This window comes from Columba livia, chromosome 3 (assembly GCF_036013475.1).
Source record: "Columba livia isolate bColLiv1 breed racing homer chromosome 3, bColLiv1.pat.W.v2, whole genome shotgun sequence".
NCBI lineage: Eukaryota > Metazoa > Chordata > Aves > Columbiformes > Columbidae > Columba > Columba livia.
In genome coordinates this window covers 95,852,517-95,868,185 of record NC_088604.1, presented here as the reverse complement: position 1 = coordinate 95,868,185, position 15,669 = coordinate 95,852,517, and the positions used below count along the sequence as shown (strand labels likewise).

General features: G+C 36.2%; 1 protein-coding gene across 3 annotated transcripts in view; it reads left to right on the top strand.

The window, feature by feature from the left end:
• Positions 1-15,669, top strand: part of UBR2 (ubiquitin protein ligase E3 component n-recognin 2) — a 57,639-nt gene that overhangs the window by 27,126 nt on the left and 14,844 nt on the right. For 2 of the 3 annotated variants that reach the window (XM_065058335.1, XM_065058336.1), the window contains exons 16-31: positions 444-505; positions 1,280-1,390; positions 3,274-3,339; positions 4,619-4,741; positions 5,123-5,186; positions 5,487-5,611; positions 6,889-6,941; positions 7,181-7,283; positions 7,850-7,898; positions 8,522-8,676; positions 10,634-10,736; positions 11,449-11,558; positions 11,780-11,860; positions 12,618-12,799; positions 13,485-13,684; positions 14,519-14,612. In XM_065058335.1, the coding sequence (XP_064914407.1) occupies positions 444-505; positions 1,280-1,390; positions 3,274-3,339; positions 4,619-4,741; positions 5,123-5,186; positions 5,487-5,611; positions 6,889-6,941; positions 7,181-7,283; positions 7,850-7,898; positions 8,522-8,676; positions 10,634-10,736; positions 11,449-11,558; positions 11,780-11,860; positions 12,618-12,799; positions 13,485-13,684; positions 14,519-14,612 (1,681 nt within the window). Of the gene's footprint in view, positions 1-443; positions 506-1,279; positions 1,391-3,273; positions 3,340-4,618; positions 4,742-5,122; positions 5,187-5,486; positions 5,612-6,816; positions 6,942-7,180; positions 7,285-7,849; positions 7,899-8,521; positions 8,677-10,633; positions 10,737-11,448; positions 11,559-11,779; positions 11,861-12,617; positions 12,800-13,484; positions 13,685-14,518; positions 14,613-15,669 lie in introns of those variants that run through there. The other variant, XR_010471601.1, reaches the window with a different exon arrangement.

The following is a 15,669-nucleotide window of genomic DNA, read 5'->3' as shown; positions in this document are numbered from 1 at the left end:
CTTTAAGCAAAACCATTGTAGAATGAAAACAAAGCAAAGAACCCCTGTGTATTTTGTAGGGGCCTCATTATAGTTCCTGAGGTATTTAATAAACATCAAAGGTTGAGGTATCTGTTGTTGATAATTTGTCCTGATAGGCCAAGGACTCTTGACTGTCACTGAGGGGATGTGACAGAGTCAAAAAAAAGGCAAAAATCTCACTTGTACCGCAAGTTTTATACAGATACAATTGGAAAACTTTAATTCTTCTAAAATGTATGCTTTGTAATATGTCTCTTCAGGAAACAGCTGTGTAGCTCCAGGGTGATGAATCTGCAGACTTAATTGTAGCTGTGTCCAGCAATAGACCTGATAGTAAATTAGATGACTTTTTTGTCCCATCTGAATTATATAAAATATTGTGTGTAATATTATGTATGTACTTGTTTCATGTGTTCTTGTAGGCTTGCATGTTTTGCTGAGTAAAACTGAAGTGGCATACAAGTTTCCAGAGCTGCTACCCCTGGTATGTAATTAAACGTAGCGTGTCATTAAATATAATTAATGCTGAATGTGAAGTTGGTCATGTAAGTGTAGGACCTTTTTGCTATGAATTTTGTTCAGAGAAACTATCTTGAATAGATAAAATTACTTCTTAAAGGATTAATACCTAGATATTCATGACTGGAGCATAAGCAGTCAGTATTGCTCTCTTAAGTTAAGACTCAGGCTTAAGGTTTGTATTTTGTTCTTCGTGTAATACCTTCTTTTTGTAATTGAAATTGTTTTTAAGGCCTGCTGGCAGGATCTGATTCCTTCTCCTTGGCCTAGGTTCTGATTTTCTTCCCCAGCTGTTTTTTGCTTCCTGCATGTTCTTGTTGATATGCTGTTTCTTTAAAAGGAAGTTAAAAAGAACAATATAAATTAAAAGAGGTGGAAACGTAACTGGGAGAAGAAATCTCAGTGTCTTTTGAAAGAAGAAGTACTTAACCTTTGAAAGAAAGCAAACAACAATGTTATTAAATTGATAGTGTTGGTGTTTTAAAATACAAAGTCTGCTGTCTTTAAGAATAAACTGGAGCCCTTGTGGAGGACTTCTACAGAGCAAAGACAGAATGTAAGGCTGGTTAACAATGATTACTTTTGAATAGGTTCATCAAACTTCTGTAATGTGTGTGTTAGGTTTGCTTTTCTTTTGTATTGCAAAATATTTTAATGATAAAAAATATCATCTTCATTTCAATCCCATTTTCTTTTATTTTCTCTGTATATGTCAAAATATTGCATTTTCTTAATGCAGAGTGAACTTAGCCCACCTATGTTAATAGAACATCCTCTACGATGCCTAGTCCTATGTGCCCAAGTACATGCAGGAATGTGGAGAAGAAATGGGTTCTCTCTTGTTAATCAGGTAAGTACATAGTTGCTGTAGAATCACTGTTTTCTGATAACTCCCTGAAGTTGATTTCAGACCTCAAAACCTCCCCTTTCTGTATTGATATCCATGTTCATTACGTAGATCTTCTGGAAGGCAATGCGATGTAGGCATTTATATCATCATTTGAATATTTGTGCTTTTAAACTGCTCTTTGATTTCTTAGTCAGAAGTCTCTTTTTTGTTCCAGGACAGCTACAGTGCTCAGTGAATTCTGGCAGGGGGATTGGACTAGATGATCTTCTGAGATCCCTTCCAATCCCAAACATACTGTGATACTCTGTGTGTAAAGAAGTTCTAGTATAGTACAGTCCGTGACTCCTAGCCTTTGTACTGCATACAGTCCAACAGCGGCATGGAGAGGGGAGTTAGAGCTGTGCAGCTTCAGTAATACATTCAGCAGCTCCACATAAATGTCTCAAATACAGAATATGCACCATTAAGATACTGTTTATGTCTTTATTAAGTAATTGAAATCCGAAGACAGCGCAGAAGCGTGAGAACCAGCGTAGAACTGAGTCTTTCTTGGCTTATATCTCTTATACTTGTGGAGACTGGCTCCATTAATCTCTAAACTTATGTTTTCTCTGTTTGTACAAATTTGGTCTTAGGCGTTTCAAGCATAACAGGTATAAAATGAGTACTATAGTGTCAGTGCCCCCCACCAAGGTGATAGTCGAAAGTGATTTTTCTCAGCAAAGCATACATTACAACACAAATAGGATTTAGTTCTCTGAGGTGTTAACTTGATGTATTTGCAAGAAATTTCTTGCCTTCCCAGAAGCCCCCATCTTCACTAGCTAATTGCAATGTGTGTGTACTAGGAGGATGAGTTAAAATGCTCAAACATACTGTATTCCGACACTTCCTGCCTCTTAACCTAAAAGACCTTTATAATGTGATGTCCTTTATTGTCATCATTAAAGCAAAGGGAGCTCTATTTATGTATAATTATAGCAGTGCCCATTTTAATGTAGACATGCATCAAAAATGAAATTTCAGCAAAGCTTCTCATGGAAAAATAAGTCTCTATGTTAATTTCCTCTGGTTGTCAGCATCTTGAAGTTAAGAACCCGGTTTAGTTTAGGTAATACGGTCCCCACAGTCTGCAAGTCTCTTTCCTTTGGCGGTGGAGAGCTCATGTTCAGTCAGCTCCTTTTGAGTATTTTCCCAGAAGATAGGAGTGGGTGTCTGTTTCTGGATTATTAGTATGAGGACAGCAGGGAAGGCTGCCTGCCTCTCTTCCATGTAGTCCTGAAGTTTAGCATGCTGAAGATTGTTTGGAATCCCAGGTAGAAACTTGACAAACCTCTTTATTTCTCCTAAATGTGATAGAATCACCCTTTCCCAATATCAGTGCCATGCAGTGATTGCGGTGTTGCTGCTGCTTGGTGCGATACCGTTGAGCTCCCTCGCAGGATGGGTCAAGGATGGTTCCATCACAATGTTAACAGTTTGCTCAAAGTGGCAATTCCTAAAAGATTATCTCACAAACAATTAAAGATGAATTCGTGGAGCGAAGAATTTCTCCAACTGCAAGGGCTTTTTCTCCTGTGAATTTCAAACAGTTAATAGCTAAACAGGTAGACATGTTCAAATGTAGCCCAAAGAGGTCCACAAGATTTTTCCTTCTAAGTGTATGCCAACTGAACTTTAGATCAATACAACCCAGCCAGCAACTATCCTTGTTTTGCACTATATAAAATGCTTTTTGCATATGAATATATTTGTATAATTTTTTCAAATCTCAGATTAATTTTTTCTGTGTTAATACTGTATAACAAAGTTTATTTTTCCAGAATGAAAATAAGTTTAAATGTCATGTTTGTTAATTTTTGTGGTTTGTGTGTTTGTTTCAGATTTATTACTATCATAATGTGAAGTGCAGGAGGGAGATGTTTGACAAAGACATAGTAATGCTTCAGGTAACCACTTGTACCAGTTTGCCTTTTTTATCAAGCGTTTTCCGGATATGTGTGCATGTGTTTTTAGCTCCATCAGAATCCTTTAATGACAAGGAAAAAAGTAAATTTTTGTGAAAGTTCTTCTATTTTTTTATTGCTTCTGTGTCTTTATGGGGTAATTTGTAAACAAAATTCTGTTGTTGTAATACTTGCTTTTTTAAATATATTGTGGAAAGTGCAGAAACTTCTGTGTCCTGCATTATTAATGCCAAATCTTCAAGAGTAATATTTTAACTAATGGGTCATGCTGTATTGGCAGTTGTGGGTCTGCAGGTCTTCAGTAATGTGCTCAGTGTATGTGTTGCCTCTTCTCCCTCCCTTCAAATTTGGCATCTAAAATGCTGAGTAGAAAGTGGAACCTCATACAGTAGTTAGTGATGATGATTTTTCCCTCCCTTCCCCTTCCTCCCTCCCTCCCTTCTTTGACAAATCTGGCAATCTGCTTAGCTCTGCTGCATTACTTCTGCATTGAGACTGACAGAAGCGAAACTTTGCAGCTCAGGATGCGAAGTTCACCTAGGCAGCAAAATCTTCTGCTTTCACACCTATTTCCCTGAGGCTTAATCTGGCCCTGATTTTAATGATCAGCCTGCAACTGCCCATTTGGGTAGATATCCTTCAGTTTTGTTGGAAATTCTGTCTTAAAGATGGTCCCGTTAGCATTAGTAAACTAATTTATAATTGGCTAATGTAGATATATTGTTTAATAAACAGAAAAATATTTGGCCAGTAGTTTTCAGAAATGCAAGTAAATGTTTGTGTCTGCATTGAAACAATAGTATTCTTGTTTCCAGAAAGTCCTTCTAAAGGCTTAAGCCTTTATTTGAGGGTCAGAATCTGTTTTTAAAATCTTTTATGTGCTATATATGAGGTGATATTATGCCTTCTAAAAGTTAAGCCAGCAGGAATAGGATTGTAGAAATGGCACCAACCAACCAAAAGCCTTTGATTGAATTTTATTTAGGTTGTTTGAGATAGAAGGAAGAACCCTAAATATTTTACACTTAAAATGGCATCAGAAATTATTGATGAAGCATAGGATCCTTCTTATTAAATGTGTTGTCACTTGTGTTATTGTAGTCCTAAGAGAGTAAACTTAAGTAGTTAAATCTTCATGCTCAGGACAGAGAGGGGAATGAATTTTATAGAGAATATTCTGTGAACATCATATATAAATATACAGACATGCTATAATAACACCCAATCTGGTTTTTGTTAATAATTATTTTTTCTTCAATAGACAGGTGTGTCTATGATGGATCCAAATCACTTCTTGATGATAATGCTGAGTCGCTTTGAACTTTATCAGATATTTAGTACTCCAGACTATGGCAAAAGATTTAGCACAGAAAATACTAACAAGGTATTTTATGTACTTCTGTAATAAAAAAATCTGCAATTTTGCTTTGGAAAGTTTATCAGATGCTGTTGTACTGAGACTGTGGAGACTGATGAAAAAGCAAAACCTATCCTATTTTGATTTAGTTTGACCAGTTTGAAATATGCATAAATATTTTTACCTGTCAAATTGGTAAATGTCAGAAACTGATGCACAATTTTTGCATTGTTTAACAAGTTTAAGGCAGTTGTAGTTGCATTTCAGCACAGGTTAATTTGGGAGTGCTGAGGGTGAAAACAGGCAATGTTTTGAAGCACTGGAAAAATATTTTCAGTGTATGGCATAATTATTTTACCCTTAACTGAAAAATGTAAATTCTTTTTTTGTTTGTTTATTTTAATTCAGGATGTTGTTCAACAAAATAACACTCTTATAGAAGAGATGCTATACCTCATTATAATGATTGTTGGTAAGTTCAGAATACATTGGATTCATTTTAGAATTTAGTCTCTTCAGGGGTCTGGAATTATCATTTTTCATTGCCATCTCAATTCAGTTCTGTTTTGAAGTTCCTGTAGTTCTGACTTTTCCTAGGAGAAAACCATTGAAACTCTCTTAGATTAACATAACGAATTTTTGAGCAGTGGTGGGTGAACACAAGATTTCAGAGAAGATACTTATTTTCCAGTCTTTTGCTTTTAAATTGCAAAAGAAGAGAAAGTAGTGTTTAAAATCCTGAAGAAAAGAATGCTATGTTTTATTTTTACAGGCGAAAGATTCAGTCCTGGAATAGGACAGGTAAATGCAACAGATGAAATCAAACGAGAGATCATCCATCAGCTGAGCATCAGGCCGATGGCTCACAGTGAATTGGTAAAGGCATTGCCTGAAGATGTAAGTAACTTGGGGGTGGGTAACGGAAAAAACAGCTTCAACTTTATAAGGCTGATTGCTGAAAATTTTTCTTGTGCAAGTTTATGCTGTGTAATGTGGAATGGGTAGAATGGGAAGTGTGTGGTTATGCTAAAAGCAAGGTTAGCATGAGTACAGGTTAACAATTGGCATGGAGAAGGTAGGAAAGAGCTGTGGAAGAGGAAACAACACATGAAAGGGGCAGGAGTCTAAGGGCTTTTCCAGCTCTTTTCTCTTTCTACTACTGTTTCTTCTCAGGCCACGTGGCCAGCAGTCTCTGCAGACTGCTTGGAAACCCTGAGGAGCCCTATGGAAGTGGGTTGTTGGAGGTATCCAGAAATATTAGCTGTTACATTTTAAAGCTACCAATAATTGGAAAGATGTGTAATCAGACACGGTATAATGACTCGTGTAACATAAATGTTTCGTTTGCATGTACAGAAGCATTTATCTGAATTCTGCTATCAGCAGTTTTATAGGATAGTAAACCTTATATATTTTTAGAGTATTTTTGAAGTACTCTTAAACGTGATTTCTGAACGCAGTGAAAATTCAAAAGTTAATATTTTACTATATTGGTAATACTTTTAATGATGAATTCTGAAATATTTTTCATTGTTCTTCATATTCGAAACTTAGGCAAATTTTAGGGCAACATGATTTAAAAAAAAAATAATTAAAGTTGAATGAAAAATCAGTCTAGGATTTACTAGAGTTCTAAACTGTATTGTCAGTCTTAAATACTTTTCCCCCGGTCTGTTAATTGCTGTGAATATGTATTGCAGGAAGGGGATGGGAATGTTAAAACATAATTTATGTGTGAAGTAGTTTTACCTATTTGAGCTGATTTCTCCTGCTGATTTTTGTGGTTGTTTTAGCATTTTTAGTGACTTGTATTTTTAGCTTTCGTATATTTATGTCATTTTTTAGAAACCAGAAATATTGACTGTATATTCCTAAGATAGACTGAGGAAACTAATTCAGAGTTTTCTTCTGTTACTGTTACATCCAAGTGTATTATGACAGGGAAAACCAGTAATAATTAAGCACTCAAAATGGCATGTTTTTTTAAAAATACTTTTTGCAGAAATGGTGTTCCAGAATGTATTTTCATGTTATGTCCTTCAGCGTTCTCGAGTCCCAGTAAAATAACTTCATACTGTGTTCATTTTGCTTGCTTTTTCTAGTGTTGTATGATACTTGAATGTGTTTAATCCAAGAACTACAGTAACACAATCTTACATTTTCACTCAATGTAGGAGAACAAAGAGACAGGAATGGAAAGTGTGATTGAAGAAGTGGCATGTTTCAAGTATGTTTCCCTTTATTCTAATATTTCAGCTTTAAAAATGGAATATCTAAATTAGTGAAAATGAGAGAATAGGAGAAAGCATGCTGGGTCGTGGTGTTTTCCACATGGCTTTACTTATATACATAATTCTTAACACTATTACTTAATTGATTTCTAGAATGTCTATTCAAGAGTGTTTTTTAGCCATTCTGCTTATGTTCATCTGAGCATAAAAGCCTAAGTTTGTTTTTTTTTCCTAGGAAACCTGGATTAACAGGCAGAGGGCTCTATGAACTAAAACCAGAATGTGCCAAGAACTTCAATCTGTATTTCTATCACTTGTCAAGGGCAGAGCAATCAAAGGTACCTAGTAATTTAACTTTGTTTTTTATTTTGTATCTGTTTCAGTTTGGTTTTGTTTTTCTCCCAGAGCTTTTTTCTGTGAAGCAGTACTATCAGCTGGTTAAATGTTAACTTTTAAAAGTTGACTTATTTGAGGATATTGACAAAATTTCCCCAAGATTTTGCTGTGATTCCCATGCCACTGGATCCTGTGCCCTATACAGAGCTGCTGAATTTAGTGGGGCTTCAGGAGCTCATCTGTGGGTTCTCTTAGGTCGTATTTTACTGGAAATATTTAAACAATCTGTATTTTCACTTACCTATGTGGAAATTACCATTTTAGCTCAGACTTGTCTTAGAAAAAGAATCCAGGCTGACTCAAGATGAAAGATTAATTTTGGAGATACAGGCCCTACTGTACAAGTAGAATGTAAGAGAAGCTGAAAACACATGGAAGCTTTCATGTTTTAGTTAAGGCTAAAGGAAAGAGTAAAAAACAATAACGTAGTTAAGTATGAATGCTTTTTTTAATTAGTATTTTATTTGTACAGGTCTTGAGTAATATTGGAATTATTCTTCTATTTCAGGCAGAGGAAGCCCAAAGAAAGCTGAAGAGACAGAACAGAGAAGATACAGGTATTTCTCTTGAGAGCAGATGGGGATAGAGAGAGTCTCGTATTAAACTCTGTAGTGCTCTGACAATTAGACTAACATCCTGTTCTTGGGATGGACAAAAATTGGTGTAAATGTAGCGATTTCCCTTATGTCTCCCTGGTTATAGACAGGAATCTGATCTGTCATGGAGCCAGCCTTCTGAACGGCTTATTCTGTTGGCTTTTCTGTTACATACAAGCCGTGTTGGATGTTACAGCCTGTTATTTGTAATGCTCTTTATTAACCAACTGTATGCTGTTCAGGGCTAAGCTGTTAAGCTGTTTGAACATCAGACATTTTATATGAGTCTTGCAAATTATAGGTAAGACATCAGGTTGGCCGTTAGGAAGAGGTTCTTCACCCATAGGGTGGTGGACACTGGAACAGGCTCCCCAGGGAGGTGTCACGGCCCCAAGCCTGACAGTGTTCAAGAAGAGACTGGACAAGCCCTCAGACACATGGTGTGAACTGTGGGGTTGTCCTGTGCAGGGACAGAGGTTGGACTTGGTGATCCTTGTGGGTCCCTTCCAACTCGGGACTTTCTGTTATTTTATAATTTTAAATTTAAATTTTAGAGATCCTGAAAACTTTTACTTTTTTTTCAGCACTTCCACCACCAGCTCTTCCTCCTTTCTGCCCACTTTTTGCAAGTCTGGTTAATATTCTGCAATGTGATGTCATGCTATGCATTATGGGAACCATACTGCAGTGGGCAGTAGAACACAATGGCTATGCCTGGTCAGAGTCCATGCTGCAAAGGGTATGTTTCCTTATTTAAAATTATGCTTATGCTAAAGGAAGGAATATGTATTTTAGCCTTTTAACATGGGTTTATAGATTTGGGTTGTTTCCTTGATATCTAACATATCTAGAAGACTCTGAATGAGAAGTAAATTGTGTTTTCTGATATACAAGATCCAGGAAGCCCCTCTGCCTCTGCAATTTATTTTTAAAAGTGAGTGGAAGATGGAGGTAAATTTCTAGTGGCACACACATGAGAGGGAAAAATTCTGCTTGAATCAGTCGAAATAGTGCTTATTGTGGAAGAGAACCAGTTTAACTGTGTTGTTTCTTGATGTTCCTTATTTTCAGTTTAGGCTAAATCACTTTAGAAAAAGTTATATAAGTACAAAAAAAGTTTTCTGACTTGAAAATGTATCAGTTTTGGGAAACTCAACTGGGCTGTTTGTTCCTCACTATTTATAATGATAACCTGGAGGTTTATGTAGGTTTTTCTTGTTCCCCTGATAGTCATTTTTGGGGTTGTGCAGAGGTAAGTGGTCAACTGCCATTAAAGGGCTATTTGTATTGGTCAGGGTTGTTGGTTTAGTGTCCAAACCCAAACTTTGCAAAAATATTTGCAGATTTTTAATTAACGTGTTGAAATAAAACCCAGGCTCTGAAACTGAGTATTAGTTTTTGACATTGTCTTATTGAGTGTATATTAACTTCTATAGGTAAGTTTAAATTAACACAAGCAATTCTCTATAACACAAAAAAGTTTAAAATGCAACAATATATCAGTATTTTAAATCACAACAAAAATTGAAGAATGTAGTTACATTTTAGGTGATGTGAGAATGTTGGACTTTGGAATAACTGTTTGAATGGAATAAGATTTTATTTTATTTTATTTTATTTTTAAACCGGAATAAAACTTGCTCAACCATTTGAGTACCTCTGTGTTGTTCTCCAATACATGTGATTCATTAGGGCCCTATCACTTGCTCAGAAATGGTTCTTTGTATTCACCGGTGCTGTGCAGTTGGGCTGCAGCTTTCCCAAGTTACCAAATTAACCACTCACATCTTGGAGGCACCTTGCAAAGGTTGATATGAGACATCTGGAAGAGGTGGCCTGTATCTGATGGTACCTTGTTAGATAGATGTGATAGACTATGGAAAAAATGACTGTTACTTATTAATACAAATGTAAAAGACTTCAAGACTCAAATCAGGTTTTACCATTTTTTCTGTGGATACTTTGGTTATCTTAGGCTGTTGCATTCTAGTTCTGCTACAGATTCTTCGGGTGATTATCCTTTCCTCACAGAGGTTTCAGTGTTGATTCCAGGCATTCAGTAACGCTTCTTGTCTGAGAATCCTGCCAGTTTGTATGGGGTGGCAAAAGTGGTTGATTCACCGTGACAGAGTTCACCAACAAAATTTAAGTATTTCAGCTTTAAAATTACATTCAGACTGTTTTAGTGCCAAATAGGGTAATTTCAATTTTAAGTTCAAGGACATGACAGTTTTTTACTGACCTAAAAGTTAACATTATTTCAAAATGTGTTTCTAGAGTGTTAGAATAAATTTAGTTAAATAATTGTACCTTTTTATCAGGTAAAGTTTGTATGTAGAAAAGATTTAAAGTGTGCATTGTGCTTTTGACTGGAGACTTGCAATAATAACACGCAAATGTTAGGGAGAAAGCTAAGAATCACTGACTTCTCACTCACTAGACAGGACAGCAAAGAAAAAGATACAAGTGGTGTAATGTGGTTTTTACCTGACAAAGTTTCAAGAATTTGTAAACACAGGCAGTTACTCCTGTGTGATGTCACTTTGAAATTACGTGTGTAGACATGACTTCAAATCTATTCTTACGATATAATTTTACTGTATTAATTCCTTGTCTCTTAATGAATTACCCAAACTATATAAAGAGATTAGATGAATTATTTAAGAAAATAACTAACACTGATACTTTTTACCTAGGTTTTGCATTTGCTTGGAATGGCGCTACAAGAAGAAAAACAACATCTGGAGAATCTCAGTGAGGAGAATGTTGTAACATTTACCTTCACTCAGAAAATATCAAGTATGCATTTCTTTTCAAATGTATAGCAGATTTTAGATAGCTGAAAATGCCAGTATTTCATATTATATTCTTCTGAAACAGTAGTTACCAGAAGAGTATATTTGTTTATCCATCAGAAATTTAGCAAGGTGACTATACCTATGTGTAGATTTTATGATAGAGGAGAAAACCAGAAGTAGAATAATTCCCAGGAAATCTGTTTCTTTATGTCTTTAAGTAGCATCTCAACATGCTGTATGTGATCAGATGCTACAATTACAAAAACTGTAGTTGCTGTCTTCAATGGTCTTTTAATGTTGATTCTCCTTTGCATCTTTGGATTAGTGTCTTTATTTTTGTTAAGACATGAAAGTTGCTAAGACTTTTCCATTTAAAATAGGTGGCAAATAAGCTATTGGAAGTCCTATGCGGCAGCTTCCAGGAAGAGTAGAGCCAGGGAGCACATACAGTGCATTTGTCTTGTAAGAAAACATAGTCACTAAGTGAGACTTTTAAGACTATTTCCTCTAACCTTTCAGGATTTAGAGGGTATTGATGAAAATGTTTGTGGAAGGGGGGTGAAAGTTATACGTTGTGCCTGTTTGTTGAAGAAATTCTTCAGGTGCAGAAGAATGCAAGTGTTGTTTTTTTTGGTTTTGTTTGTTTTAATGTTAGTGAATTATTAGTTTGTCAGCTAACAGTATAATCAATTGTTGTTGTAATTTTTTCTAAGGACCTGGAGAGGCACCCAATAATTCCCCTAGTATACTAGCTATGCTAGAAACACTGCAAAATGCACCTCATCTAGAAGTGCACAAGGACATGATCAGGTGGATTTTGAAGGTAAATATGTTTTTCATAGCTGCTGAACATCACTGAAAGAAAATCTGTGGAACTTTCCTAGTTATATTGTGATTATTTCTTTATTTCCCATGGTGATTTGTTGTACCTACTTTTTTCTTCTTCTGGAATCCAACACTATGAGTTGTCTGGCCAGCATGATAGTATATACAGTTATATTCACATCACAAACAAATTGTTGTGTTTTTTCTTTTTTCTTACAGACTTTTAATACTATTAAGAAACTAAGAGAAAGCTCTTCTGCAAGTCCTGTGGCTGAGACAGAAGGAACAATTATGGAGGAGGTAAAAGCAAGATGTAACAGTTAGCTGATCTGAAACATGTCTAGGTTGTGATTGGCAAAGGACTATGTTTGTAATTGTAGCTCTAAGTCAAAGGTGGGAAATGTCAGTGATTTTCGATGTTCTGTCTCACAGCTTATATAATAGATAAACCACAGTTGTTTGACAGAGTTTGTTTGGGAGAGTCCCTGGACTCTTTTTCAGTGCTTTATTTATTGTGGTCTCCAAATTTTTTGCAAGTTCAGTCCTTAGAACTGTTTGTAGTACTGATCACAGCATTTAAAGGTTCTGCCTTTCCCATAATTTCAGACTCCTTGTAAAGCTGTTAAAAGAAATGGTATCTATGTATTTTTACGATGTTCTCTGCTGATTCATTCAGCTCAACATGACATTCTAGATACTACACAAAGATCTTGGAACACTGTCCTGCAGTTAGGAATACAGCTGGTGTGGAGGGAAGGCAGATGAGACCTGTCACGTACTTTCCTTTTTATCCTATGAATGCTCAAAGGGAAGAGAAATACAAACTGCAGTTAAAGGTTGAGGGGGGAGAAGGATCCTTCTGCATCTGCAGTTCTGCCTGGCATTGCACACGAGCTAAAGAAAAGAGAGCATGAAATAACTTTTTGGTAGATTTTTTCTTTTCTTTTTGTATGAGATTTTAATTGTTTGGAGATTAGTACATGTTACACACAGCAGCAGCTGAAATAAATTGCCTGACAAGGTTTTTAAAATGACTGAGTAAACAATATCATTTCAGAGTTCACGTGATAAAGACAAAGCTGAAAGGAAGCGAAAAGCTGAGATTGCCAGGCTGCGCAGGGAAAAGATCATGGCCCAGATGTCTGAGATGCAGCGGCACTTCATTAATGAAAACAAAGAACTATTTCAGCAAACTTTGGAGGAGCTAGATACTTCAACCTCTGGAGTGCATGAAAATAGGTAAAGGAATATAATTTAATTCTGTTTCCTTTTGACTTTTGCATCAGATTGTCCTATTGTTACTGCTTTAAAAAAAAGCACTTTTTTAGTCTTGTTGGAAAACTATTCTTAAGTTTTTTAGACTAAAAAAGCAGCAGTAAGTGGAATGCTTTCCTCCCCCTTTCTGTCAAGGTGGTGGGATAGATATTGATTCTTCCCTTGTCCTATCCTCATAGTGCTCAACATAAACAGGCAAATAATTTTTTGTATAAAATCATCCAGGAAATTGTTAATAATGCTGAGGAGACTATGCTACTAAACTTAGTAAATTGGAAATGGGTGATTATATGTCTGAGGATCTGGAAGAAAATCTGCTTGTAGGTGTAAACATGAGTTGAAACATGCTAATGATTTTTTTGGGGAGGTGGAGAGTGTTTTCAGAGTTTGTCAGGCACTTATGGGATGGTGATGGTGGAGGGTCACCGATAGAGTTTCTGTGTTAAGCTGGGGTGGGTAATACTATTGGGATGGTATGAATTTTTTTCTGTAAAATATGTTCTGTTTCTGGGGACATAGCGATTGTATAAATGCCAAAACTACTTGTTGTCAAAGAGGATTTATCATAAAGCTAAAAAGCTCATTAATCATATTCAAATTGTGATTTTTTAAAAATAATTTGCTCACTGTTATTTCTGGAATATTCTAGCCCTGTAATTTCAGATGCAAAACTCACAGCCTTGGGACCGGAGCAAACTAGAGTAGCTGAAAACAGACAGGTTGTTATGTGTATATTGTGTCAGGAGGAACAAGAAGTTAAAGTGGACAGCAGGGCTATGGTCTTGGCAGCATTTGTTCAGCGGTCGACTGTGTTGTCTAAAAATAGAAACAAAATTATTCCAGATCCTGGTAAGTAAAGTTCATAGTTGTCTTTAATATTAATGGATGTTCGAGTCACTGTAACAACCACCTGCTTTCTTTTGAGACAGCAGCATCATTTTCTTGTGTTAACTGTATAATTGTGAATGACTTCATTGTAATCAGTGGCAGAACTTGTTCTCGATAATGTAAAATCACTGCAAAGCATTATCCTGCCAGTGATTTATGACCGATCATCTGTAACTGTTAAAAACGCCTTTAAAATCAGAAGTGTCTGTTTCTAAACTATGTCAGTAACTCTGTAGAGAGAAGGTAGTGCCGATGTAGTGCTGTAAAAGCACAAGATAGACGTTTCCTTCCTCTCAGTTATATGAATTGCCTCTTAGTGATAATAAATAATGCTTGGATTTAGGTAACTTTGTGAAACGGATCACAGTGATTAGTGGCATTGTTACAAAGGTTTATCTGGATTCTGGATATGTAAACACACAGAAAATTTCTGCACTGCATCATTTTGCATTCTCACTCTGAAGATTCACATTCTCAGACTCATTGTTTAATGGTACTGAACCACCAAAACTGCAGGTAGCTCTTGGGGACTTTTACCAGGGCCCAGCACCTCCAAAAGCTTGGTTTGAGGTCTAAGAACAGTACATATGCTCAAAACAAAATGACATGATGTTTGTAACCTGAGCAGTTTAAGTAGTTGCGGATTATGAATGTATTTGATGCCTCATCATATAAGTTACACTTTTGTGATAGAGTTTAATAATAATAATTCTGCAAATGTGGTAAGACTTATCTGCAGTTAAATCTTTTGATAAGTGTTTATTTCAAAGTTCTTTTGTTTTATTTTAAACACAGAAAAGTATGATCCATTATTCATGCACCCAGATCTATCATGTGGAACACACACGGGTAGCTGTGGACATATTATGCATGCTCACTGTTGGCAAAGGTAAGAAGCTATTTTTAAGTTTTTAGTCCCAACAACATGTCGTGTCATCAGTTTGCCTAATGGCACTAATTTTAGTGGGAAATTCGCTACCATGTAGTAAATTTTAAAATCAACATTATGAAGCAATTAAAACAGCTTTCTGCTGGGGGGCAACAACAACAACAAAAAAGTAGACATTATTAACTGTAAACATGTCCAAAATAATTTTCATTTACTTTACATCATCTTGGTAAAGAAGAATCCAAAGCCACACATGGCAGCTGTCATTCCTTTGGTTGTTTATCCCTATGCATAATCCCCAGTGGTGCACAGGGATCTGAACACTGAAGTTTAGTTTTTTTGGGGGTGTTTTTGCAGTTCAGTAGTAGACATATTCCTGCTGCTTCTTGTGCTCTCTACTGAAGTTTTAAATGACAGTGCATCCCTTGTGCTCTTAATTCCTCCATCATGTCTAACTTGAAGTAGAAATGTCTGTGACCTAGTTCAATTTAATCTTCACCATAAATTCAATTTTATCCTTTATTTTTAGAGGGTTTTTATAAAACCTGTTTCAGTTATTGTTATTTTTTTTTATCTTTTGGAGGGCGATAAACGCGCTTAGTGCTACGTAGTGCCAATGCATTGTGACAAATGCAAACCATTCAAACCCCTGACATTAATTAGGCCTTTGCTTTGGTCCTCGGTGTTACTCCTGAAGTACCTCATTCCATATTCTGCCCTGTGTGTGAAGACTGTGAGGAACTCCTAAGGATTCTGTGACATCCTTGTGCAGGTTTCGTCTGTGGTCTTGGATATCACCACTCACTAAAGAAGTGTTCTTCATCTTCTTGTGCAGCTCACATACAGACTTGTGTGGTTGCCATTAACTCCTGGAAATGTCCCCAGATGCCTGTATTCAGGCCATTTTTGGGCCATTGTCAGCCTCGCTCTAAACCATCCCAGAGGCTTGTGGAATAACAGTTACATTTAGCAAAGCAGTTAATTTAGTTCCTTATCATACAGTTTTTCCCATGGCTGCTCAGGTGTGGCCTGTAACGGAATATGCACCTGGATAATG